General features: G+C 47.7%; 3 protein-coding genes, 2 long non-coding RNA genes and 1 pseudogene across 5 annotated transcripts in view; 1 reads left to right on the top strand and 5 right to left on the bottom strand.

Moving 5' to 3' along the window:
* Positions 1 to 6,022, bottom strand: part of arhgef3l (Rho guanine nucleotide exchange factor (GEF) 3, like) — a 45,882-nt gene extending 39,860 nt beyond the window's left edge. Inside the window, exons 1-2 of the mRNA XM_052484312.1 lie at positions 5,874 to 6,022; positions 142 to 201 (exon numbers count right to left, since the gene is read on the bottom strand). Of these exons, the coding sequence (XP_052340272.1) occupies positions 142 to 171 (30 nt within the window). The 5' untranslated portion in view covers positions 172 to 201; positions 5,874 to 6,022. The remainder of the gene's footprint in view (positions 1 to 141; positions 202 to 5,873) is intronic.
* On the top strand, positions 212 to 5,858 carry LOC127913063 (uncharacterized). The gene is made up of 9 exons (XR_008084468.1): positions 212 to 847; positions 980 to 1,144; positions 1,680 to 1,806; positions 2,577 to 2,632; positions 2,783 to 3,052; positions 3,424 to 3,926; positions 4,211 to 4,337; positions 4,948 to 5,158; positions 5,618 to 5,858. It is a non-coding gene; the product is annotated as an uncharacterized LOC127913063 (long non-coding RNA).
* Positions 5,870 to 8,946, bottom strand: LOC127912970 (uncharacterized). The gene is made up of 8 exons (XM_052484158.1): positions 8,885 to 8,946; positions 7,913 to 8,128; positions 7,505 to 7,552; positions 7,217 to 7,264; positions 6,779 to 7,048; positions 6,461 to 6,634; positions 6,134 to 6,373; positions 5,870 to 5,930 (listed from the first exon to the last, which is right to left on the bottom strand). The coding sequence occupies exons 1-8, from the start codon at positions 8,944 to 8,946 to the stop codon at positions 5,870 to 5,872; spliced, it is 1,119 nt and encodes a 372-aa protein (XP_052340118.1).
* A 123-nt stretch (positions 8,947 to 9,069) lies between these two features.
* Positions 9,070 to 10,550, bottom strand: LOC127913062 (uncharacterized). Its single transcript, XR_008084467.1, has 2 exons — positions 10,116 to 10,550; positions 9,070 to 9,106 (listed from the first exon to the last, which is right to left on the bottom strand). It is a non-coding gene; the product is annotated as an uncharacterized LOC127913062 (long non-coding RNA).
* Positions 10,551 to 11,414: 864 nt separating this feature from the next.
* On the bottom strand, positions 11,415 to 20,160 carry LOC127912969 (uncharacterized). Its single transcript, XM_052484157.1, has 4 exons — positions 20,149 to 20,160; positions 19,686 to 20,024; positions 18,229 to 18,935; positions 11,415 to 11,565 (listed from the first exon to the last, which is right to left on the bottom strand). Exons 1-4 carry the CDS (start codon positions 20,158 to 20,160, stop codon positions 11,415 to 11,417), a joined length of 1,209 nt encoding a protein of 402 aa, XP_052340117.1.
* LOC118378756 (ubiquitin-like modifier-activating enzyme 1) overlaps positions 19,915 to 21,642 on the bottom strand; it is a 66,165-nt pseudogene continuing 64,437 nt past the window's right edge.

Below are 21,642 nucleotides of genomic sequence, written 5' to 3'. Positions count from 1 at the left end.
ACATCATCCCCCCAGTCGTTAGACTACACCTCCCCATGGTTGACATCATCCCCCCAGTCGTTAGACTACACCTCCCCATGGTTGACGTCATCCCCTTAGACTACACCTCCCCATGGTTAACACGTCATACAGCACACACACCTCAGAGTCCTTCATCAGGTCTGACGTCATATCGTCATCATCGTCATCATCCTCGTCATCCTGCCAGAAATAACCAATCACAGAAGAGAATGAAGTCAGTCAAAATCAAAGTTTACTGGTCACGTACACATGAAGCAAGATGATTAAACCGGAAAATAGATATAAATAAATTAAGAAATAAAGTCAGAGACCAGAATATAAATATATACATATATATAAGATCAATCAATCAATGAGCTAGAGGGAGATAGAGACAGAAAGAGGAGAGATGGCGAGAGAGAGAGATGGCCTAGGGACAGAGACAGAAGATATTGTTACAGGCTCAGTTCCTGTTTCCTGTGCGAGTCTCTAGAAGAGGAAGAGGAGTTGAGTCAAATCTGAAATGGCTGCCGGTAACACTTAGTTACCACGTCTACTACAGCTGCTAGTGACTGAAACACTATCTATTTATAGTGTGTGTGTGTGTGTGTGTGTGTGTGTGTGTGTGTGTGTGTGTGTGTGTGTGTGTGTGTGTGTGTGTGTGTGTGTGTGTGTGTGTGTGTACACGTTTCAGTAGAGACAGAGAGGAAAACACGTTTCAGTAGAGACAGGGAGGAGAGGAAAACAGGTTTCAATAGAGACAGAGAGGAGAGGAAAACACGTTTCAATAGAGACAGAGAGGAGAGGAAAACACGTTTCAATAGAGACAGAGAGGAGAGGAAAACAGGTTTCAATAGAGACAGAGAGGAGAGGAAAACAGGTTTCAATAGAGACAGAGAGGAGAGGAAAACACGTTTCAATAGAGACAGAGAGGAGAGGAAAACAGGTTTCAATAGAGACAGAGAGGAGAGGAAAACAGGTTTCAATAGAGACAGAGAGGAGAGGAAAACACGTTTCAATAGAGACAGAGAGGAGAGGAAAACACGTTTCAATAGAGACAGAGAGGAGAGGAAAACACGTTTCAATAGAGACAGAGAGGAGAGGAAAACACGTTTCAATAGAGACAGAGAGGAGAGGAAAACAGGTTTCAGTAGAGACAGAGAGGAAAACACGTTTCAGTAGAGACAGAGAGGAGAGGAAAACACGTTTCAATAGAGACAGAGAGGAGAGGAAAACACGTTTCAATAGAGACAGAGAGGAAAACACGTTTCAATAGAGACAGAGAGGAGAGGAAAACACGTTTCAATAGAGACAGAGGAGGAGGAAAACACGTTTCAATAGAGACAGAGAAAACACGTTTCAATAGAGACAGAGAGGAGAGGAAAACAGGTTTCAGTAGAGACAGAGAGGAAAACACGAGGAACAGAGGTGGAAAAGGTTTCAGTAGAGACAGAGAGGAGAGGAAAACACGTTTCAATAGAGACAGAGAGGAGAGGAAAACACGGTTTCAATAGAGACAGAGAGGAAAACACGTTTCAGTAGAGACAGAGAGGAGAGGAAAACAGGTTTCAGTAGACAGAGACAGAGTAGAGACAGAGAGGAGGGGAAAACAGGTTTCAGTAGAGACAGAGAGGAGAGGAAAACATGTTTCAGTAGAGACAGAGAGGAGAGGAAAACAGGTTTCAATAGAGACAGAGAGGAGAGGAAAACACGTTTCAATAGAGACAGAGAGGAGAGGAAAACACGTTTCAGTAGAGACAGAGAGGAAAACAGGTTTCAGTAGAGACAGAGAGGAGAGGAAAACAGGTTTCAGTAGAGACAGAGAGGAGAGGAAAACATGTTTCAGTAGAGACAGAGAGGAGAGGAAAACAGGTTTCAATAGAGACAGAGAGGAGAGGAAAACACGTTTCAATAGAGACAGAGAGGAGAGGAAAACAGGTTTCAGTAGAGACAGAGAGGAAAACAGGTTTCAGTAGAGACAGAGAGGAAAACAGGTTTCAGTAGAGACAGAGAGGAGAGGAAAACAGGTTTCAATAGAGACAGAGAGGAGAGGAAAACATTTCAATAGAGACAGAGAGGGAGGAAAACACGTTTCAATAGAGACAGAGAGGAGAGGAAAACAGGTTTCAATAGAGACAGAGAGGAGAGGAAAACACGTTTCAATAGAGACAGAGAGGAGAGGAAAACACGTTTCAATAGAGACAGAGAGGAGAGGAAAACACGTTTCAGTAGAGACAGAGAGGAGAGGAAAACACGTTTCAATAGAGACAGAGAGGAAAACACGTTTCAATAGAGACAGAGAGGAAAACACGTTTCAATAGAGACAGAGAGGAAAACACGTTTCAGTAGAGACAGAGAGGAGAGGAAAACACGTTTCAGTAGAGACAGAGAGGAAAACAGGTTTCAGTAGAGACAGAGAGGAGAGGAAAACACGTTTCAATAGAGACAGAGAGGAAAACAGGTTTCAGTAGAGACAGAGAGGAAAACAGGTTTCAGTAGAGACAGAGAGGAAAACAGGTTTCAGTAGAGACAGAGAGGAGAAAAACACGTTTCAATAGAGACAGAGAGGAAAACAGGTTTCAGTAGAGACAGAGAGGAAAACAGGTTTCAGTAGAGACAGAGAGGAAAACACGTTTCAGTAGAGACAGAGAGGAAAACAGGTTTCAGTAGAGACAGAGAGGAGAGGAAAACACGTTTCAGTAGAGACAGAGAGGAAAACAGGTTTCAGTAGAGACAGAGAGGAGAGGAAAACACGTTTCAGTAGAGACAGAGAGGAAAACAGGTTTCAGTAGAGACAGAGAGGAAAACACGTTTCAGTAGAGACAGAGAGGAAAACAGGTTTCAGTAGAGACAGAGAGGAGAGGAAAACACGTTTCAGTAGAGACAGAGAGGAAAACAGGTTTCAGTAGAGACAGAGAGGAAAACAGGTTTCAGTAGAGACAGAGAGGAGAGGAAAACACGTTTCAGTAGAGACAGATGAAAACAGGTTTCAGTAGAGACAGAGAGGAGAGGAAAACAGGTTTCAGTAGAGACAGAGAGGAGAGGAAAACACGTTTCAGTAGAGACAGAGAGGAGAGGAAAACACGTTTCAGTAGAGACAGAGAGGAGAGGAAAACACGTTTCAATAGAGACAGAGAGGAGAGGAAAACAGGTTTCAGTAGAGACAGAGAGGAGAGGAAAACACGTTTCAGTAGAGACAGAGAGGAGAACAGGTTTCAGTAGAGACAGAGAGGAGAGGAAAACAGGTTTCAGTAGAGACAGAGAGGAAAACAGGTTTCAGTAGAGACAGAGAGGAAAACAGGTTTCAGTAGAGACAGAGAGGAAAACACGTTTCAGTAGAGACAGAGAGGAAAACAGGTTTCAGTAGAGACAGAGAGCAGAGGAAACCAGGTTTCAGTAGAGACAGAGAGGAGAGGAAAACAGGTTTCAGTAGAGACAGAGAGGAGAGGAAAACAGGTTTCAGTAGAGACAGAGAGGAAAACACGTTTCAGTAGAGACAGAGAGGAGAGGAAAACAGGTTTCAGTAGAGACAGAGAGGAGAGGAAAACACGTTTCAATAGAGACAGAGAGGAAAACAGGTTTCAGTAGAGACAGAGAGGAGAGGAAAACAGGTTTCAGTAGAGACAGAGAGGAGAGGAAAACAGGTTTCAGTAGAGACAGAGAGGAGAGGAAAACACGTTTCAGTAGAGACAGAGAGGAGAGGAAAACACGTTTCAGTAGAGACAGAGAGGAGAGGAAAACACGTTTCAATAGAGACAGAGAGGAAAACACGTTTCAGTAGAGACAGAGAGGAGAGGAAAACAGGTTTCAGTAGAGACAGAGAGGAGAGGAAAACACGTTTCAATAGAGACAGAGAGGAAAACAGGTTTCAGTAGAGACAGAGAGGAAAACAGGTTTCAGTAGAGACAGAGAGGAGAGGAAAACAGGTTTCAGTAGAGACAGAGAGGAAAACAGGTTTCAGTAGAGACAGAGAGGAGAGGAAAACACGTTTCAATAGAGACAGAGAGGAAAAAACAGGTTTCAATAGAGACAGAGAGGAAAACAGGTTTCAGTAGAGACAGAGAGGAGAGGAAAACAGGTTTCAGTAGAGACAGAGAGGAGAGGAAAACAGGTTTCAGTAGAGACAGAGAGGAGAGGAAAACAGGTTTCAGTAGAGACAGAGAGGAGAGGAAAACAGGTTTCAGTAGAGACAGAGAGGAGAGGAAAACAGGTTTCAGTAGAGACAGAGAGGAGAGGAAAACAGGTTTCAGTAGAGACAGAGAGGAAAACAGGTTTCAGTAGAGACAGAGAGGAGAGGAAAACAGGTTTCAGTAGAGACAGAGAGGAGAGGAAAACAGGTTTCAGTAGAGACAGAGAGGAGAGGAAAACAGGTTTCAGTAGAGACAGAGAGGAGAGGAAAACAGGTTTCAGTAGAGACAGAGAGGAGAGGAAAACAGGTTTCAGTAGAGACAGAGAGGAAAACACGTTTCAGTAGAGACAGAGAGGAGAGGAAAACAGGTTTCAGTAGAGACAGAGAGGAGAGGAAAACACGTTTCAATAGAGACAGAGAGGAAAACAGGTTTCAGTAGAGACAGAGAGGAGAGGAAAACACGTTTCAATAGAGACAGAGAGGAAAACACGTTTCAGTAGAGACAGAGAGGAGAGGAAAACAGGTTTCAGTAGAGACAGAGAGGAGAGGAAAACACGTTTCAGTAGAGACAGAGAGGAAAACAGGTTTCAGTAGAGACAGAGAGGAAAACAGGTTTCAGTAGAGACAGAGAGGAGAGGAAAACAGGTTTCAGTAGAGACAGAGAGGAAAACAGGTTTCAGTAGAGACAGAGAGGAAAACAGGTTTCAGTAGAGACAGAGAGGAGAGGAAAACAGGTTTCAGTAGAGACAGAGAGGAAAACAGGTTTCAGTAGAGACAGAGAGGAAAACAGGTTTCAGTAGAGACAGAGAGGAAAACAGGTTTCAGTAGAGACAGAGAGGAAAACAGGTTTCAGTAGAGACAGAGAGGAGAGGAAAACAGGTTTCAGTAGAGACAGAGAGGAGAGGAAAACAGGTTTCAGTAGAGACAGAGAGGAGAGGAAAACAGGTTTCAGTAGAGACAGAGAGGAAAACAGGTTTCAGTAGAGACAGAGAGGAAAACACGTTTCAGTAGAGACAGAGAGGAAAACAGGTTTCAGTAGAGACAGAGAGGAGAGGAAAACACGTTTCAGTAGAGACAGAGGGAGAGCCATTTCAATAGAGACAGAGGGAGAGGAAAACAGGTTTCAATAGAGACAGAGAGGAGAGGAAAACACGTTTCAATAGAGACAGAGAGAGCGAGAAAGGTTTGAGTAGAAGAGAGAGGAAAACAGAGAGAGACAGAGAGGAAAAGTTTCAGTAGAGACAGAGGAAAACAGGTTTCAGTAGAGACAGAGAGGAAAATGGTTTCAGTAGAGACAGAGAGGAAAACAGGTTTCAGTAGAGACAGAGAGGAAAACACGTTTCAGTAGAGACAGAGAGGAGAGGAAAACAGGTTTCAGTAGAGACAGAGAGGAGAGGAAAACACGTTTCAGTAGAGACAGAGAGGAAAACAGGTTTCAGTAGAGACAGAGAGGAAAACAGGTTTCAGTAGAGACAGAGAGGAAAACAGGTTTCAGTAGAGACAGAGAGGAGAGATGAACAGAGTGTTCAGTGTTCCTGTCTCTACAGCCTGTTCTGCTGAGGTTTCTGTCTCTGTTCGAGTCTGTGGCTGCAGAGGCGACGCTCAGTTTCCGCTACAACAGACCGAGAGCGAGAAAGAGATTGATGAAGAGAAGGAGAGAGAGAGAAACAGCGAGAGGTAAAGAGAGAGCCGGGACGTGTATAACAGAGATAGAGAGCAAGATGTAGATAGGCATATCACTCACTCGGTCCTCTGTGATTCTGACGATGGTCTCAGAACCTGGATCCTGCTTCCTCTTTTTCTACACAAACACAAACTAACTTAGTGATAGACAGAGACCAATCAGGGGTTCTCAGTGGTCAGTATATCAATATCAAATCATTTCTGATAACTATGAAGTACCTGACTGAGATAACTATGAAGTACCTGACTATGAAGTACCTGACTGTGATAACTATGAAGTACCTGACTGAGATAACTATGAAGTACCTGACTATGAAGTACCTGATCGAGATAACTATGAAGTACCTGACCGAGATAACTATGAAGTACCTGACTGTGATAACTATGAAGTACCTGACTGAGATAACTATGAAGTATCTGACTGTGATAACTATGAAGTACCTGACTGTGATAACTATGAAGTACCTGACTGTGATAACTATGAAGTACCTGACTGTGATAACTATGAAGTACCTGACTGTGATAACTATGAAGTACCTGACTGAGATAACTATGAAGTACCTGACTGTGATAACTATGCAGTACCTGACTGTGATAACTATGAAGTACCTGACTATTAAGTACCTGACTGAGATAACTATGAAGTACCTGACTGTGAAGTACCTGACTGAGATAACTATGAAGTACCTGACTGTGAAGTACCTGACTGTGATAACTATGAAGTACCTGACTGAGATAACTATGAAGTACCTGACTGTGATAACTATGAAGTACCTGACTGAGATAACTATGAAGTACCTGACTGTGATAACTATGAAGTACCTGACTGTGATAACTATGAAGTACCTGACTGTGATAACTATGAAGTACCTGACTGTGATAACTATGAAGTACCTGACTGTGATAACTATGAAGTACCTGACTGTGATAACTATGAAGTACCTGACTGTGATAACTATGAAGTACCTGACTGAGATAACTATGAAGTACCTGACTGAGATAACTATGAAGTACCTGACTGTGATAACTATGAAGTACCTGACTGTGATAACTATGAAGTACCTGACTGTGATAACTATGAAGTACCTGACTGTGAAGTACCTGACTATGAAGTACCTGTCTGAGATAACTATGAAGTACCTGACTGTGATAACTATGAAGTACCTGACTGTGATAACTATGAAGTACCTGACTGTGATAACTATGAAGTACCTGACTGTGATAACTATGAAGTACCTGACTGTGATAACTATGAAGTACCTGACTATGATAACTATGAAGTACCTGACTATGATAACTATGCAGTACCTGACTGTGATAACTATGAAGTACCTGACTGTGATAACTATGAAGTACCTGACTGTGATAACTATGAAGTACCTGACTGTGATAACTATGAAGTACCTGACTGAGATAACTATGAAGTACCTGACTGTGATAACTATGCAGTACCTGACTGTGATAACTATGCAGTACCTGACTGTGATAACTATGAAGTACCTGACTGTGATAACTATGAAGTACCTGACTGTGATAACTATGAAGTACCTGACTGAGATAACTATGCAGTACCTGACTGTGATAACTATGCAGTACCTGACTGAGATAACTATGAAGTACCTGACTGAGATAACTATGAAGTACCTGACTGTGATAACTATGAAGTACCTGACTGTGATAACTATGCAGTACCTGACTGTGATAACTATGAAGTACCTGACTGAGATAACTATGAAGTACCTGACTGTGATAACTATGAAGTACCTGACTGTGATAACTATGAAGTACCTGACTGAGATAACTATGAAGTACCTGACTGTGATAACTATGAAGTACCTGACTGTGATAACTATGAAGTACCTGACTGAGATAACTATGCAGTACCTGACTGAGATAACTATGCAGTACCTGACTGTGATAACTATGAAGTACCTGACTGTGATAACTATGAAGTACCTGACTGTGATAACTATGCAGTACCTGACTGTGATAACTATGAAGTACCTGACTGTGATAACTATGAAGTACCTGACTGAGATAACTATGAAGTACCTGACTGTGATAACTATGAAGTACCTGACTGTGATAACTATGAAGTACCTGACTGAGATAACTATGAAGTACCTGACTGTGATAACTATGAAGTACCTGACTGTGATAACTATGAAGTACCTGACTGAGATAACTATGCAGTACCTGACTGAGATAACTATGCAGTACCTGACTGTGATAACTATGAAGTACCTGACTGTGATAACTATGAAGTACCTGACTGTGATAACTATGCAGTACCTGACTGTGATAACTATGAAGTACCTGACTGAGATAACTATGAAGTACCTGACTGTGATAACTATGCAGTACCTGACTGAGATAACTATGAAGTACCTGACTGTGATAACTATGAAGTACCTGACTGTGATAACTATGCAGTACCTGACTGTGATAACTATGAAGTACCTGACTGAGATAACTATGAAGTACCTGACTGTGAAGTACCTGACTGTGAAGTACCTGACTGTGAAGTACCTGAATGTGACCGCTGGAATGAATATTACTAACAGCAGATGAAATAACTTTTGGCCAAGGGATCTCCGTGGAATAAGATTAAAGTGTACAATACAATATAATTGACCTGTTATTTCTGTTCTTAACCCTGGGCAACATGGGTATGGGAGGCTCACAGGGATATTGCTATCCACGGTACTTTTTTTAATAACATAAATGTACTGTTCTCTAAGTCCTTCTGTAGCTCAGTTGGTAGAGCATGGCGCTTGTAACGCCAGGGTAGTGGGTTCGATCCCCGGGACCACCCATACGTAGAATGTATGCACACATGACTGTAAGTCGCTTTGGATAAAAGCGTCTGCTAAATGGCATATATTATTATTATTATATATTATAAGCTTTAAAACTGCAAAGTTCTCTCTGCCTCGTGGTAAAATGTGTAGAAATGGCAGGATATTTAGCTTCAAAAGCTGCAACAACAAATCTCTCTCTGCCCCGTGACAAAAAAAATTGTGTGGATTTAGCAGGAAATGAGTTTGAAAAGCGCTAAATGTTCTCTCTGACGCCAAGAGGAAAGCCGTCTCAAAGGTATTTCTCTGGACCCTAGACTTGGTTCGTCCAGCCATGCAGTCATCATAGTAAATAAAACTCCTTGTAGACTATTTATTACTATACTTGGTTCTGATTATGATGGAGGGGGTGATGAATGTCCTGCTCACATTAGAGGTAAGCAACAATGATAAACTTACTCCTGCATGGTCTGGTGGGCTGGTGGAGTGGGTAGCCCTTTGTACATCAGACAGACACAGAAAGACAAGAGGCAGAATGATGTTAAACTTGCACGTCATTGTTAATATGGTCATTAGAGCAGAAGACAGAAAGCGCAGTGAGAAGTAAAAACCAGGAAACCACCTTTAGACGAACCCCAGGCCTCGTCCCAAAACTACTAACATGCTGCCCTCCTCCAGGGCTCCGTCCCAAAACTACTAACATGCTGCCCTCCTCCAGGGCCTCGTCCCAAAACTACTAACATGCAGCCCTCCTCCAGGGCCTCGTCCCAATACTACTAACATGCTGCCCTCCTCCAGGGCCCTGTCCCAATACTAATAACATGCAGCCCTCCTCCGGGGCCTCGTCGCAATACTAATAAAATGCAGCCCTCCTCCAGGGCTCCGTCCCAATACTACTAACATGCAGCCCTCTTCCAGGGCCCCGTCCCAATACTACTAACATGCAGCCCTCCTCCAGGGCTCCGTCCCAATACTACTAACATGCAGCCCTCCTCCAGGGCTCCGTCCCAATACTACTAACATGCAGCCCTCCTCCAGGGCTCCGTCCCAATACTACTAACATGCAGCCCTCCTCCAGGGCTCCGTCCCAATACTACTAACATGCAGCCCTCCTCCAGGGCTCCGCCCCAATACTACTAACATGCAGCCCTCCTCCAGGGCCTCGTCCCAATACTACTAACATGCAGCCCTCCTCCAGGGCCCCGTCCCAATACTACTAACATGCAGCCCTCCTCCAGGGCCTCGTCCCAATACTACTAACATACAACAAGGAAGAAGTGAGAGGAGGGCTGCATCTCTAATATGCTCTGACATGAAAAAGTAAAAGTGTCTGGTCCATCTTCAATAGTCAGCAAGACCAAGGAAGTAGGATAGGCATTTGAGATATTGGAACAAGGTCCATTTTAATAAACCCCAGCAGACAAAACCTCGTACCAATGCTCTATATGACATCGAGTAGAGGGTGAGAGAGGAAAGAGAGAGCTCACTGAGGGGAAACAACATACCAGGAAGTCCGAGTGAAGCCTTCAGTCTCATCTCTCTCCATCATCCCTCGCTTTCTCTCACTCATCAAAGCATTGTCTCCAACACACAGACCATCCTCCCCAAGACACTCTAAAAACACAAGTTAAAACAACAACTGGATCCTAACCTCAGTCCTCTCCTTCCAATACGCTCACCTGTCGCTCATCTATTCTGGTTCTTCCCAGAGACGACGAGAGAGAGAGAGAGAACAGACTCCTCCCTTCCTCTTCCCCTTGCTCTCTCGTACCAAAACCACATCCTCTGACAGAACATCTTCATGTATCCGCTGTGTTCGGTTTCCAACACGAGGCGCAGACAACTGAACCCTTCGAACGCTACTGACTCACACTGTACAGATGACTGGTCAATGAAATGCATCAGAAATACCGATCCTAGAGCCATGACAGTGTTGTCAGATACAGGAAGTGAGCCAGTTGGCCTAGTTCACAACCTGATAAAGGCTTTGACAACATGAACAAAGCAGCATCATATTGGTTCCCCTAGCCTGGTTAGAGGTCAGTCAAACAGAAGGGGAGGGACCTAGCTAAATTCGGCCAACAATAAACGCTCGTTACTACAGTATCAATCAATCAATCAAATTTTATTTATATAGCCCTTCGTACATCAGCTGTATGCAGTATGCACTTATGATTACAATCCTGCTGCTCTAAACCACAGAGTGTTGAGCAGGTACAATCCTGCTGCTCTAAACCACAGAGTGTTGAGCAGGTACAATCCTGCTGCTCTAAACCACAGAGTGTTGAGCAGGTACAATCCTGCTGCTCTAAACCACAGAGTGTTGAGCAGGTACAATCCTGCTGCTCTAAACCACAGAGTGTTGAGCAGGTACAATCCTGCTGCTCTAAACCACAGAGTGTTGAGCAGGTACAATCAAACCACAGAGTGTTGAGCAGGTACAATCCTGCTGCTCTAAACCACAGAGTGTTGAGCAGGTACAATCCTGCTGCTCTAAACCACAGAGTGTTGAGCAGGTACAATCCTGCTGCTCTAAACCACAGAGTGTTGAGCAGGTACAATCCTGCTGCTCTAAACCACAGAGTGTTGAGCAGGTACAATCCTGCTGCTCTAAACCACAGAGTGTTGAGCAGGTACAATCCTGCTGCTCTAAACCACAGAGTGTTGAGTAGGTACAATCCCGGAACAGATTTGAAACTTTGAGATACAATCCTGAGTGACTCTAAACCACAGAGTTCTGATCTTTTATCCACTATCTGAGAGTGTTGAGCAGGTACAATTAGCTTTTTTTTGCTGCTAAACCATCAGAGTGTTGAGCTGCCTGTACAATCCTGCTGCTCAAAGCAGAGACTAATGAAGTTGACCATTTGCTCCTCTGTCATGATACATTTCAGAGTGTTGAGCAGAAACAAACCTGCTGCTCTAAACCACAGAGTGTTGAGCAGGTACAATCCTCTGAAAAGAGTTTGAATCACAATCAAAATGACTGAGATACACTGTACAACTACCCCTGAGACTTGACATTACACTCACAGATGGGTGACCCATCACATTACATCCACTAGCCCTGGGTGAACCATTAGATACCCTAGCTCACTAGCCCTGAGTGTTGACCATTAATACACATCACTAGCCCTGCCATTAAACCATCACTCAGGTGAACCATTAATTGAGCTAGCCTGTTAATACCCTACATCACTAGCCCTGGGCAAACCATTAATACATATGCTGAGCAGGGTGACCCATTCGATTACTACAGATCAGATTAGCCCTGGGTGACCATTTGCCCTCACTCACTAGCCCTGGGTGGACCATTAATACATTTCACAAGGACTTTGCCAAAGCAGAAACAAACCCAAAAGACACCAGGTTATGGTTCCCTCTCTGAAAAGAGCATAATCACAATCAAAATGACTTTGGGTTTTCTAAAAAAGCTGCACTGTACAACTACCCCTGGGTGACTTGTCACATTACACTCACAGACACGATGGGTGACTCATCATCACATTACATCACTAGCCCTGGGTGAACCATTAATACCCTACATCACTAGCCCTGGGTTGACCATTAATACACATCACTAGCCCTGGGTGGACCATTAATACTCTACATCACTAGCCCTGGGTGAACCATTAATACCCTACATCACTAGCCCTGGGTGAACCATTAATACCCTACATCACTAGCCCTGGGTGGACCATTAAAACCCTACATCACTAGCCCTGGGTGAACCATTAAAACCCTACATCACTAGCCCTGGGTGAACCATTAATACCCTACATCACTAGCCCTGGGTGGACCATTAAAACCCTACATCACTATCCCTGGGTGGACCATTAATACACATTACTAGCCCTGGGTGAACCATTAAAACTCTACATCACAAGCCCTGGGTGGACCATTAATACCCTACATCACTAGCCCTGGGTGAACCATTAATACCCTACATCACTAGCCCTGGGTGGACCATTAAAACCCTACATTACTAGCTATGGGTGGACCATTAATACCCTACATCACTAGCCCTGGGTGAACCATTAATACCCTACATCACTATCCCTGGGTGGACCATTAAAACTCTATATCACTAGCCCTGGGTGGACCATTAAAACCCAACATTACTAGTTCTGGGTGGACGATTAATACCCTACATCACTAGCCCTGGATGAACCATTAAAACAGATCACTAGCCCTGGGTGGAACATTAAAACCCTACATCACTAGCCCTGGGTGAACCAATAATACAGATCACTAGCCCTGGGTGGACCATTAATACCCTACATCACTATCCCTGGGTGGACCATTAATACCCTACATCACTAGCCCAGGGTGGACCATTAATATCCTACATCACTAGCCCTGGGTGAACCATTAATACAGATCACTAGCCCTGGGTGGACCATTAATACAGATCACTAGCCCTGGGTGAACCATTAAACCCTACATCACAAGCCCTGGGTGGACCATTAATACACATCACTAGCCCTGGGTGGACCATTAATACAGATCACTAGCCCTGGGTGAACCATTAAAACCCTACATCACTAGCCCTGGGTGGACCATTAATACCCTACATCACTAGCCCTGGGTGAACCATTAATACAGATCACTAGCCCTGGGTGAACCATTAAAACCCTACATCACTAGCCCTGGGTGGACCATTAATACACATCACTAGCCCTGGGTGGACCATTAATACAGATCACTAGCCCTGGGTGAACCATTAAAACCCTACATCACTAGCCCTGGGTGGACCATTAATACCCTACATCACTAGCCCTGGGTGAACCATTAATACAGATCACTAGCCCTGGGTGGACCATTAATACAGATCACTAGCCCTGGGTGAACCATTAAAACCCTACATCACTAGCCCTGGGTGGACCATTAATACACATCACAAGCCCTGGGTGGACCATTAATACACATCACTAGCCCTGGGTGGACCATTAATACCCATCACAAGCCCTGGGTGGACCATTAATACAGATCACTAGCCCTGGGTGAACCATTAATACCCTACATCACTAGCCCTGGGTGGACCATTAATACCCTACATCACTATCCCTGGGAGGACCATTAATACTCTACATTACTAGCCCTGGGTGGACCATTAAACCCTACATTACTAGTTCTGGGTGGACGATTAATACCCTACATCACTAGCCCTGGGTGAACCATTTAAACCCTACATCACTAGCCCCGGGTGGACCATTAATTAATACTCTACATCACTAGCCCTGGGTGAACCATTTAAACCCTACATCACTAGCCCTGGGTGGACCATTAATATCCTACGTCACTAGCCCTGGGTGGACCATTAATACCCTACGTCACTAGCCCTGGGTGGACCATTAATACCCTACATCACAAGCCTTGGGTGGACCATTAATACCCAACATCACTAGCCCTGGGTGGACCAGTAAAACCCTACATCACTAGCCCTGGGTGGACCATTAATACACATTACTAGCCCTGGGTGAACCATTAATACCCTATATAACTATCCCTGGGTAAACTATTAATACCCTACATCACTATCCCTGGGTGGACAATTAAAACCCTACATCACTAGCCCTGGGTGAACCATTAATACCCTATATAACTATCCCTGGGTAAACCATTAATACTCTACATCACTAACCCTGGGTGGACCATTATACTAAACTAGCCCTGGGTGGACATCACACTAGCCCTGGGTGAACCATTAAAACCCTACATCACTAGCCCTGGGTGAACCATTAAACCCTACATCACTAGCCCTGGGTGAACCATTAATACCCTACATCACTAGCCCTGGGTGGACCATTAAAACCCTACATCATCACCATTAATACCCTACATCAGCCCTGGGTGGACCATTAAAACCCTACATCACTAGCCCTGGGTGGACCATTAATACCTACATCACTAGCCTTGGGTGGACCATTAATACCCAACATCACTAGCCCTGGGTGGACCATTAAAACCCTACATCACTAGCCCTGGGTGGACCATTAATACCCTACATCACTAGCCCTGGGTGGACCATTAATACCCTACATCACTAGCCCTGGGTGGACCATTAAAACCCTACATCACTAGCCCTGGGTGAACCATTCAAACCCGACATCACTAGCCCTGGGTGGACCAGTAAAACCCTACATCACTAGCCCTGGGTGGACCATTAATACACATTACTAGCCCTGGGTGAACCATTAAAACCCTACATCACTAGCCCTGGGTGGACCATTAATACACATCACTAGCCCTGGGTGAACCATTAAAACCCTACATCACTAGCCCTGGGTGGACCATTAATACTGTACATCACTAGCCCTGGGTGGACCATTAATACCCTACATCACTAGCTCTGGATGAACCATTAATACCCTACATAACTAGCCCTGGGTGAACCATTAAAATCCTACATCACCCCTGGGTGGACCATCACCCTACATCACTATCCCTGGGTGGACCATTAATACCCTACATCACTAGCCCTGGGTGAACCATTAATACCCTACATCACTAGCCCTGGGTGGACCATTAAAACATCACAAGCCTTGGGTGGACCATTAATACCCACATCACTAGCCCTGGGTGAACCATTAAAACCCTACATCACTAGCCCTGGGTGAACCATTAAAACCCTACATCACTAGCCCTGGGTGAACCATTAATACCCTACATCACTAGCCCTGGGTGGACCATTAAAACCCTACATCACTAGCCCTGGGTGGACCATTAATACACATTACTAGCCCTGGGTGAACCATTAATACCCTACATCACTAGCCCTGGGTGAACCATTAAAAACCTATATCACTAGCCCTGGGTGAAACATTAATACCCTACATCACTAGCCCTGGGTGAACCATTAATACCCTACATCACTAGCCCTGGGTGGACCATTAAAACCCTACATCACTAGCCCTGGGTGGACCATTAATACACATTACTAGCCCTGGGTGAACCATTAATACCCTATATAACTATCCCTGGGTAAAAACCATTAATACCCTACATCACTAGCCCTGGGTGAACCATTAAAACCCTACATCACTATCCCTGGGAGGACCATTAATACCCTACATCACTAGCCCTGGGTGATCCATTAATACCCTACATCACTAGCCCTGGGTGGACCATTACAACTAGCCCTGGGTGGACATCACTAACCCTGGGTGAACCATTCAAACCCGACATCACTAGCCCTGGGTGGACCAGTAAAACCCTACATCACTAGCCCTGGGTGGACCATTAATACACATTACTAGCCCTGGGTGAACCATTAATACCCTACATCACTAGCCCTGGGTGAACCATTAAAACCCTACATCACTAGCCCTGGGTGAACCATTAAAACCCTACATCACTAGCCCTGGGTGAACCATTAATACCCTACATCACTAGCCCTGGATGGACCATTAATACCCTACATCACTAGCCCTGGGTGGACCATTAATACCCTACATCACTAGCCCTGGGTGGACCATTAATACCCTACATCACTAGCCCTGGGTGAACCATTAATACCCTACATCACTAGCCCTGGGTGGACCATTAAAACCCTACATCACTAGCCCTGGGTGGACCATTAAAACCCTACATCACTAGCCCTGGGTGGACCATTAATACCCTACATCACTAGCCCTGGGTGGACCATTAATACCCTACATCACTAGCCCTGGGTGAACCATTAATACCCTACATCACTAGCCCTGGGTGAACCATTAAAACCCTACATCACTAGCCCTGGGTGGACCATTAATACCCTACATCACTAGCCCTGGGTGGACCATTAATACCCTACATCACTAGCCCTGGGTGAACCATTAATACCCTACATCACTAGCCCTGGGTGGACCATTAATACAGATCACTATCCCCGGGTGAACCATTGAAACCCTACATCACTAGGCTAGAGGATGAAGACAGTACAAACAGATCTGGGACCAGGCTAGAGGATGAAGACAGTACAAACAGATCTGGGACCAGGCTAGAGGATGAAGACAGTACAAACAGATCTGGGACCAGGCTAGAGGATGAAGACAGTACAAACAGATCTGGGACCAGGCTAGAGGATGAAGACAGTACAAACAGATCTGGGACCAGGCTAGCGCTGCAATAGAAACCCAGGGCAGGAAGTCCCATATTTGTAGAAGTTGTGTGTGTGTGTGTTAGTGTGTGTGTTAGTGAACAGAACAGAGGAGACACACCATGTTTTACATCTTTATTCATCACTACTCATCACACAAAGTGCTCCCATGACAACTATACCAGAACTACTACACCTCCCACTCTGCCACCACTCTAATGGGTCACTAGAGTTCAAAAACAAAACAGAAAACAGCGCTGATGATCCTAAAAGGTGCAGACTAGTCCGTCCCGTGGTAGGGTACAGGGAGAGGGAACCAGAGGGGTAGGGTACAGGGAGAGGGAACCAGAGGGGTAGGGTACAGGGAGAGGGAACCAGAGGGGTAGGGTACAGGGAACTAGAGTGGTAGGGTACAGGGAACCAGAGTGGTAGGGTACAGGGAGAGGGAACCAGAGGGGTAGGGTACAGGGAACCAGAGGGGTAGGGTACAGGGAACCAGAGGGGTAGGGTACAGGGAACCAGAGGGTAGGGTACAGGGAGAGGGAACCAGAGGGGTAGGGTACAGGGAGAGGGAACCAGAGGGTAGGGTACAGGAAACCAGAGGGTAGGGTACAGGGAACCAGAGTGGTAGGGTACAGGGAACCAGAGTGGTAGGGTACAGGGAACCAGAGCGGTAGGGTACAGGGAACCAGAGCGGTAGGGTACAGGGAGAGGGACCAGAGCGGTAGGGTACAGGGAACCAGAGTGGTAGGGTGGTAGGGTACAGGGAAACCAGAGGGTAGGGTACAGGGAACCAGAGCGGTAGGGTACAGGGAACCAGAGGGGTAGGGAACCAGAGGGGTAGGGTACAGGGAACCAGAGTGGTAGGGTACAGGGAACCAGAGTGGTAGGGTACAGGGAACCAGAGTGGTAGGGTACAGGGAACCAGAGTGGTAGGGTACAGGGAACCAGAGTGGTAGGGTACAGGGAACCAGAGCGGTAGGGTACAGGGAGAGGGAACCAGAGGGGTAGGGTACAGGGAGAGGGAACCAGAGTGGTAGGGTACAGGGAACCAGAGCGGTAGGGTACAGGGAGAGGGAACCAGAGCGGTAGGGTACAGGGAGAGGGAACCAGAGCGGTAGGGTACAGGGAGAGGGAACCAGAGGGGTAGGGTACAGGGAGAGGGAACCAGAGCGGTAGGGTACAGGGAGAGGGAACCAGAGTGGTAGGGTACAGGGAGAGGGAACCAGAGGGGTAGGGTACAGGGAGAAACCAGAGGGTAGGGTACCAGGGGTAGAGGGAACCAGAGTGGTAGGGTACAGGGAGAGGGAACCAGAGGGTAGGGTACAGGGAGAGGGAACCAGAGTGGTAGGGTACAGGGAACCAGAGGGGTAGGGTACAGGGAACCAGAGTGGTAGGGTACAGGGAAACCAGAGTGGTAGGGTACAGGGAGGGTAGGGAACCAGAGGGGTAGGGTACAGGGAACCAGAGGGGTAGGGTACAGGGAGGGGAACCAGAGGGGTAGGGTACAGGGAGAGGGAACCAGAGGGGTAGGGTACAGGGAACCAGAGCGGTAGGGTACAGGGAAACCAGAGTGGTAGGGTACAGGAGAGGGAACCAGAGGGGTAGGGTACAGGGAGAGGGAACCAGAGTGGTAGGGTACAGGGAGAGGGAACCAGAGTGGTAGGGTACAGGGAACCAGAGCGGTAGGGTACAGGGAGAGGGAACCAGAGGGGTAGGGTACAGGGAACCAGAGGGGTAGGGTACAGGGAGAGGGAACCAGAGGGGTAGGGTACAGGGAGAGGGAACCAGAGTGGTAGGGTACAGGGAGAGGGAACCAGAGGGGTAGGGTACAGGGAACCAGAGCGGTAGGGTACAGGGAACCAGAGTGGTAGGGTACAGGGAACCAGAGTGGTAGGGTACAGGGAGAGGGAACCAGAGCGGTAGGGTACAGGGAGAGGGAACCAGAGTGGTAGGGTACAGGGAACCAGAGTGGTAGGGTACAGGGAGAGGGAACCAGAGGGGTAGGGTACAGGGAGAGGGAACCAGAGCGGTAGGGTACAGGGAGAGGGAACCAGAGGGGTAGGGTACAGGGAGAGGGAACCAGAGTGGTAGGGTACAGGGAACCAGAGTGGTAGGGTACAGGGAGAGGGAACCAGAGCGGTAGGGTACAGGGAGAGGGAACCAGAGCGGTAGGGTACAGGGAGAGGGAACCAGAGCGGTAGGGTACAGGGAACCAGAGCGGTAGGGTACAGGGAGAGGGAACCAGAGCGGTAGGGTACAGGGAACCAGAGTGGTAGGGTACAGGGAGAGGGAACCAGAGCGGTAGGGTACAGGGAACCAGAGCGGTAGGGTACAGGGAGAGGGAACCAGAGGGGTAGGGTACAGGGAAACCAGAGCGGTAGGGTAGGGAGGGGAACCAGAGCGGTAGGGTAGAGGGAACCAGAGCGGTAGGGTACAGGGAACCAGAGCGGTAGGGTACAGGGAACCAGAGCGGTAGGGTACAGGGAACCAGAGCGGTAGGGTACAGGGAACCAGAGCGGTAGGGTACAGGGAACCAGAGCGGTAGGGTACAGGGAACCAGAGCGGTAGGGTACAGGGAACCAGAGCGGTAGGGTACAGGGAACCAGAGCGGTAGACAGGGAACCAGAGCGGTAGGGTACAGGGAACCAGAGCGGTAGGGTACAGGGAACCAGAGCGGTAGGGTACAGGGAACCAGAGCGGTAGGGTACAGGGAACCAGAGCGGTAGGGTACAGGGAACCAGAGTGGTAGGGTACAGGGAACCAGAGTGGTAGGGTACAGGGAACCAGAGCGGTAGGGTACAGGGAACCAGAGCGGTAGGGTACAGGGAACCAGAGCGGTAGGGTACAGGGAACCAGAGCGGTAGGGTACAGGGAACCAGAGCGGTAGGGTACAGGGGAACCAGAGCGGTAGGGTACAGGGAACCAGAGTGGTAGGGTACAGGGAACCAGAGCGGTAGGGTACAGGGAACCAGAGCGGTAGGGTACAGGGAACTAGAGCGGTAGGGTACAGGGAACCAGAGCGGTAGGGTACAGGGAACCAGAGCGGTAGGGTACAGGGAACCAGAGTGGTAGGGTACAGGGAACCAGAGCGGTAGGGTACAGGGAACCAGAGTGGTAGGGTACAGGGAACCAGAGCGGTAGGGTACAGGGAACCAGAGCGGTAGGGTACAGGGAGAGGGAACCAGAGTGGTAGGGTAGAGGGAACTAGAGCGGTAGGGTACAGGGAACCAGAGTGGTAGGGTACAGGGAGAGGGAACCAGAGCGGTAGGGTACAGGGAGAGGGAACCAGAGTGGTAGGGTAGAGGGAACCAGAGTGGTAGGGTACAGGGAACTAGAGTGTTAGGGTACAGGGAGAGGGAACCAGAGCGGTAGGGTACAGGGAGAGGGTAGAGACACTAAACCCTTAATAGCATTAAAATAGCAGATACACAGAAAGTCTAAAAAGTCCAATATACAAACTCCTTCATCCCATCACAGCGCCTGGTAACACCAGCCCCAATGACACGCTATACAATACAACACTTTGAGTGGTCGAAAGTCGTGTACTATATAGGGAATAGGGTGCCATTTTGGACTCATCCTCTCAACCAATCAGTGCTCCAATAACCATTTAAACCAAGTGACTTATCCAAAGCCTTCTCTTCTCTCCTCCCTCAGTGATTCCCCGGTGGTGTGTGTGTGTGTGTGTGTGTGTGTGTGTGTGTGTGTGGGTTGGTTCAGCGGATGGTGTATCTGACGTAGGGAACCTCCACATCTTCGTCAGTCAGGTCGTTGCAGCACAGCTCAAACACCAGGGCTTTCACATGCTTCCCCAGCTTCTTCTTAGAAACCTTGGTCACAATCTCTGTCATCCTGGAGAGGAGGTGGGAGAGGAGGAGAGGAGGGGGGAGAGGAGGAGGAGAAGAGGAGAAGAAGAGGAGGAGGTGGGAGAGGAGGAGAGGAGGGGGAGAGGAAGAGGAGAAGAGGGGAGAGGAAGAGGAGAAGAAGAGAAGAGAAGGAGGAGAGGAGAAGAAGAAGAGGAGGAAGAGGAGAGAGGAGGGGGAGAGGAGGAGGAGGGGGAGAGGAGGAGGAGAGGAGGAGGAAGAGGGAGGGGGAGGAGAGGAGGAGGGAAGAAGAGGAGGGGGGGGAGAGGAGGTGGGAGAAGAGAGGGGGAGGGAGGAGAGAAGAGGAGGAGGAGAAGAAGAGGAGGAGGAGAAGAAGAAGAGGAGAAGAGGAGGAGGGAGAGGAGGGGGAGAGGAGGAGGAGGGGGAGAGGAGGAGGAGGGAGAGAGAGGAGGGGGAGAGGAGGAGGAGAAGAGAGAGAGGAGAGGGAGAGAGGAGGGGAGGAGGAGGAGGAGGAGAAGAGGAGGGGGAGAGGAGGAGGAGGAGGAGGAGGAGGGAGAGGAGGAGAGGAGGGGGAGAAGAGAGGAGGGGGAGAAGGAGGAGGGGAGAGGAGGAGAGAGAGGAGGAGGGAAGAGAAGAGGAGGAGAAGAGGAGGAGAGGAGGAGGAGAAGAGGAGGGGGAGGAGGAGGAGGGGGAGAGGAGGAGGAGAAGAAGAGAAGAGGAGGAGAAGAAGAAGAGGAGGAGAAGAGGAGGGAGGGGAGAGGAGGAGGAGAGGAGGGGGAGAGGGAGGAGGAGGAGGAGAGAGGAGGAGGGGGAGAGGAGGAGGAGAGGAGAGAGGAGGAGAGGGGAGAGGAGGAGAGGAGAAGAGGAGGGGGAGAGGAGGAGGAGAGGAGAAGAGGAGGAGAGGAGAAGAGGAGGGGGAGAGGAGAGAGGAGAAGAGGAGGAGGAGGAGAGGAGGGGGAGAGGAGAAGAGAAGGAGAAGAGAGGAGAGGAGGAGAGAGGAGGAGGAGGGGGAGAGAGGAGGAGGAGAGGAGAGAGGAGGAGGAGAGGAGAAGAGGAGGAGAGGAGAGGAGGGGAGAGGAGAGGGAGAGGAGGGGGGGGAGAGGAGGAGGAGGAGAAGGAGGAGGA

Source organism: Oncorhynchus keta, chromosome 28, assembly GCF_023373465.1.
Source record: "Oncorhynchus keta strain PuntledgeMale-10-30-2019 chromosome 28, Oket_V2, whole genome shotgun sequence".
Classification (NCBI taxonomy): domain Eukaryota; kingdom Metazoa; phylum Chordata; class Actinopteri; order Salmoniformes; family Salmonidae; genus Oncorhynchus; species Oncorhynchus keta.
This window is presented reverse-complemented; position numbering and strand designations above follow the sequence as displayed.

Coding starts and splice junctions, on each gene's coding strand:
- LOC127912970 (XM_052484158.1), bottom strand. CDS start 8,946: ATGGCTGGACGAACCAAGTCTAGGGTCCAGAGAAATACCTTTGAGACG. Junction 7,553..7,912: donor TTCATAGTTATCTCAGTCAG/GTACTTCATAGT, acceptor TATCACAGTCAG/GTACTTCATAGTTATCTCAG. Junction 6,374..6,460: donor GTCAGGTACTTCACAGTCAG/GTACTTCATAGT, acceptor TATCACAGTCAG/GTACTTCATAGTTATCTCAG.
- LOC127912969 (XM_052484157.1), bottom strand. Junction 18,936..19,685: donor CCCTGTACCCTACCGCTCTA/GTTCCCTGTACC, acceptor CCTACCGCTCTG/GTTCCCTCTCCCTGTACCCT. Junction 11,566..18,228: donor CCCTACCGCTCTGGTTCCCT/GTACCCTACCCC, acceptor AACTCTTTTCAG/AGGATTGTACCTGCTCAACA.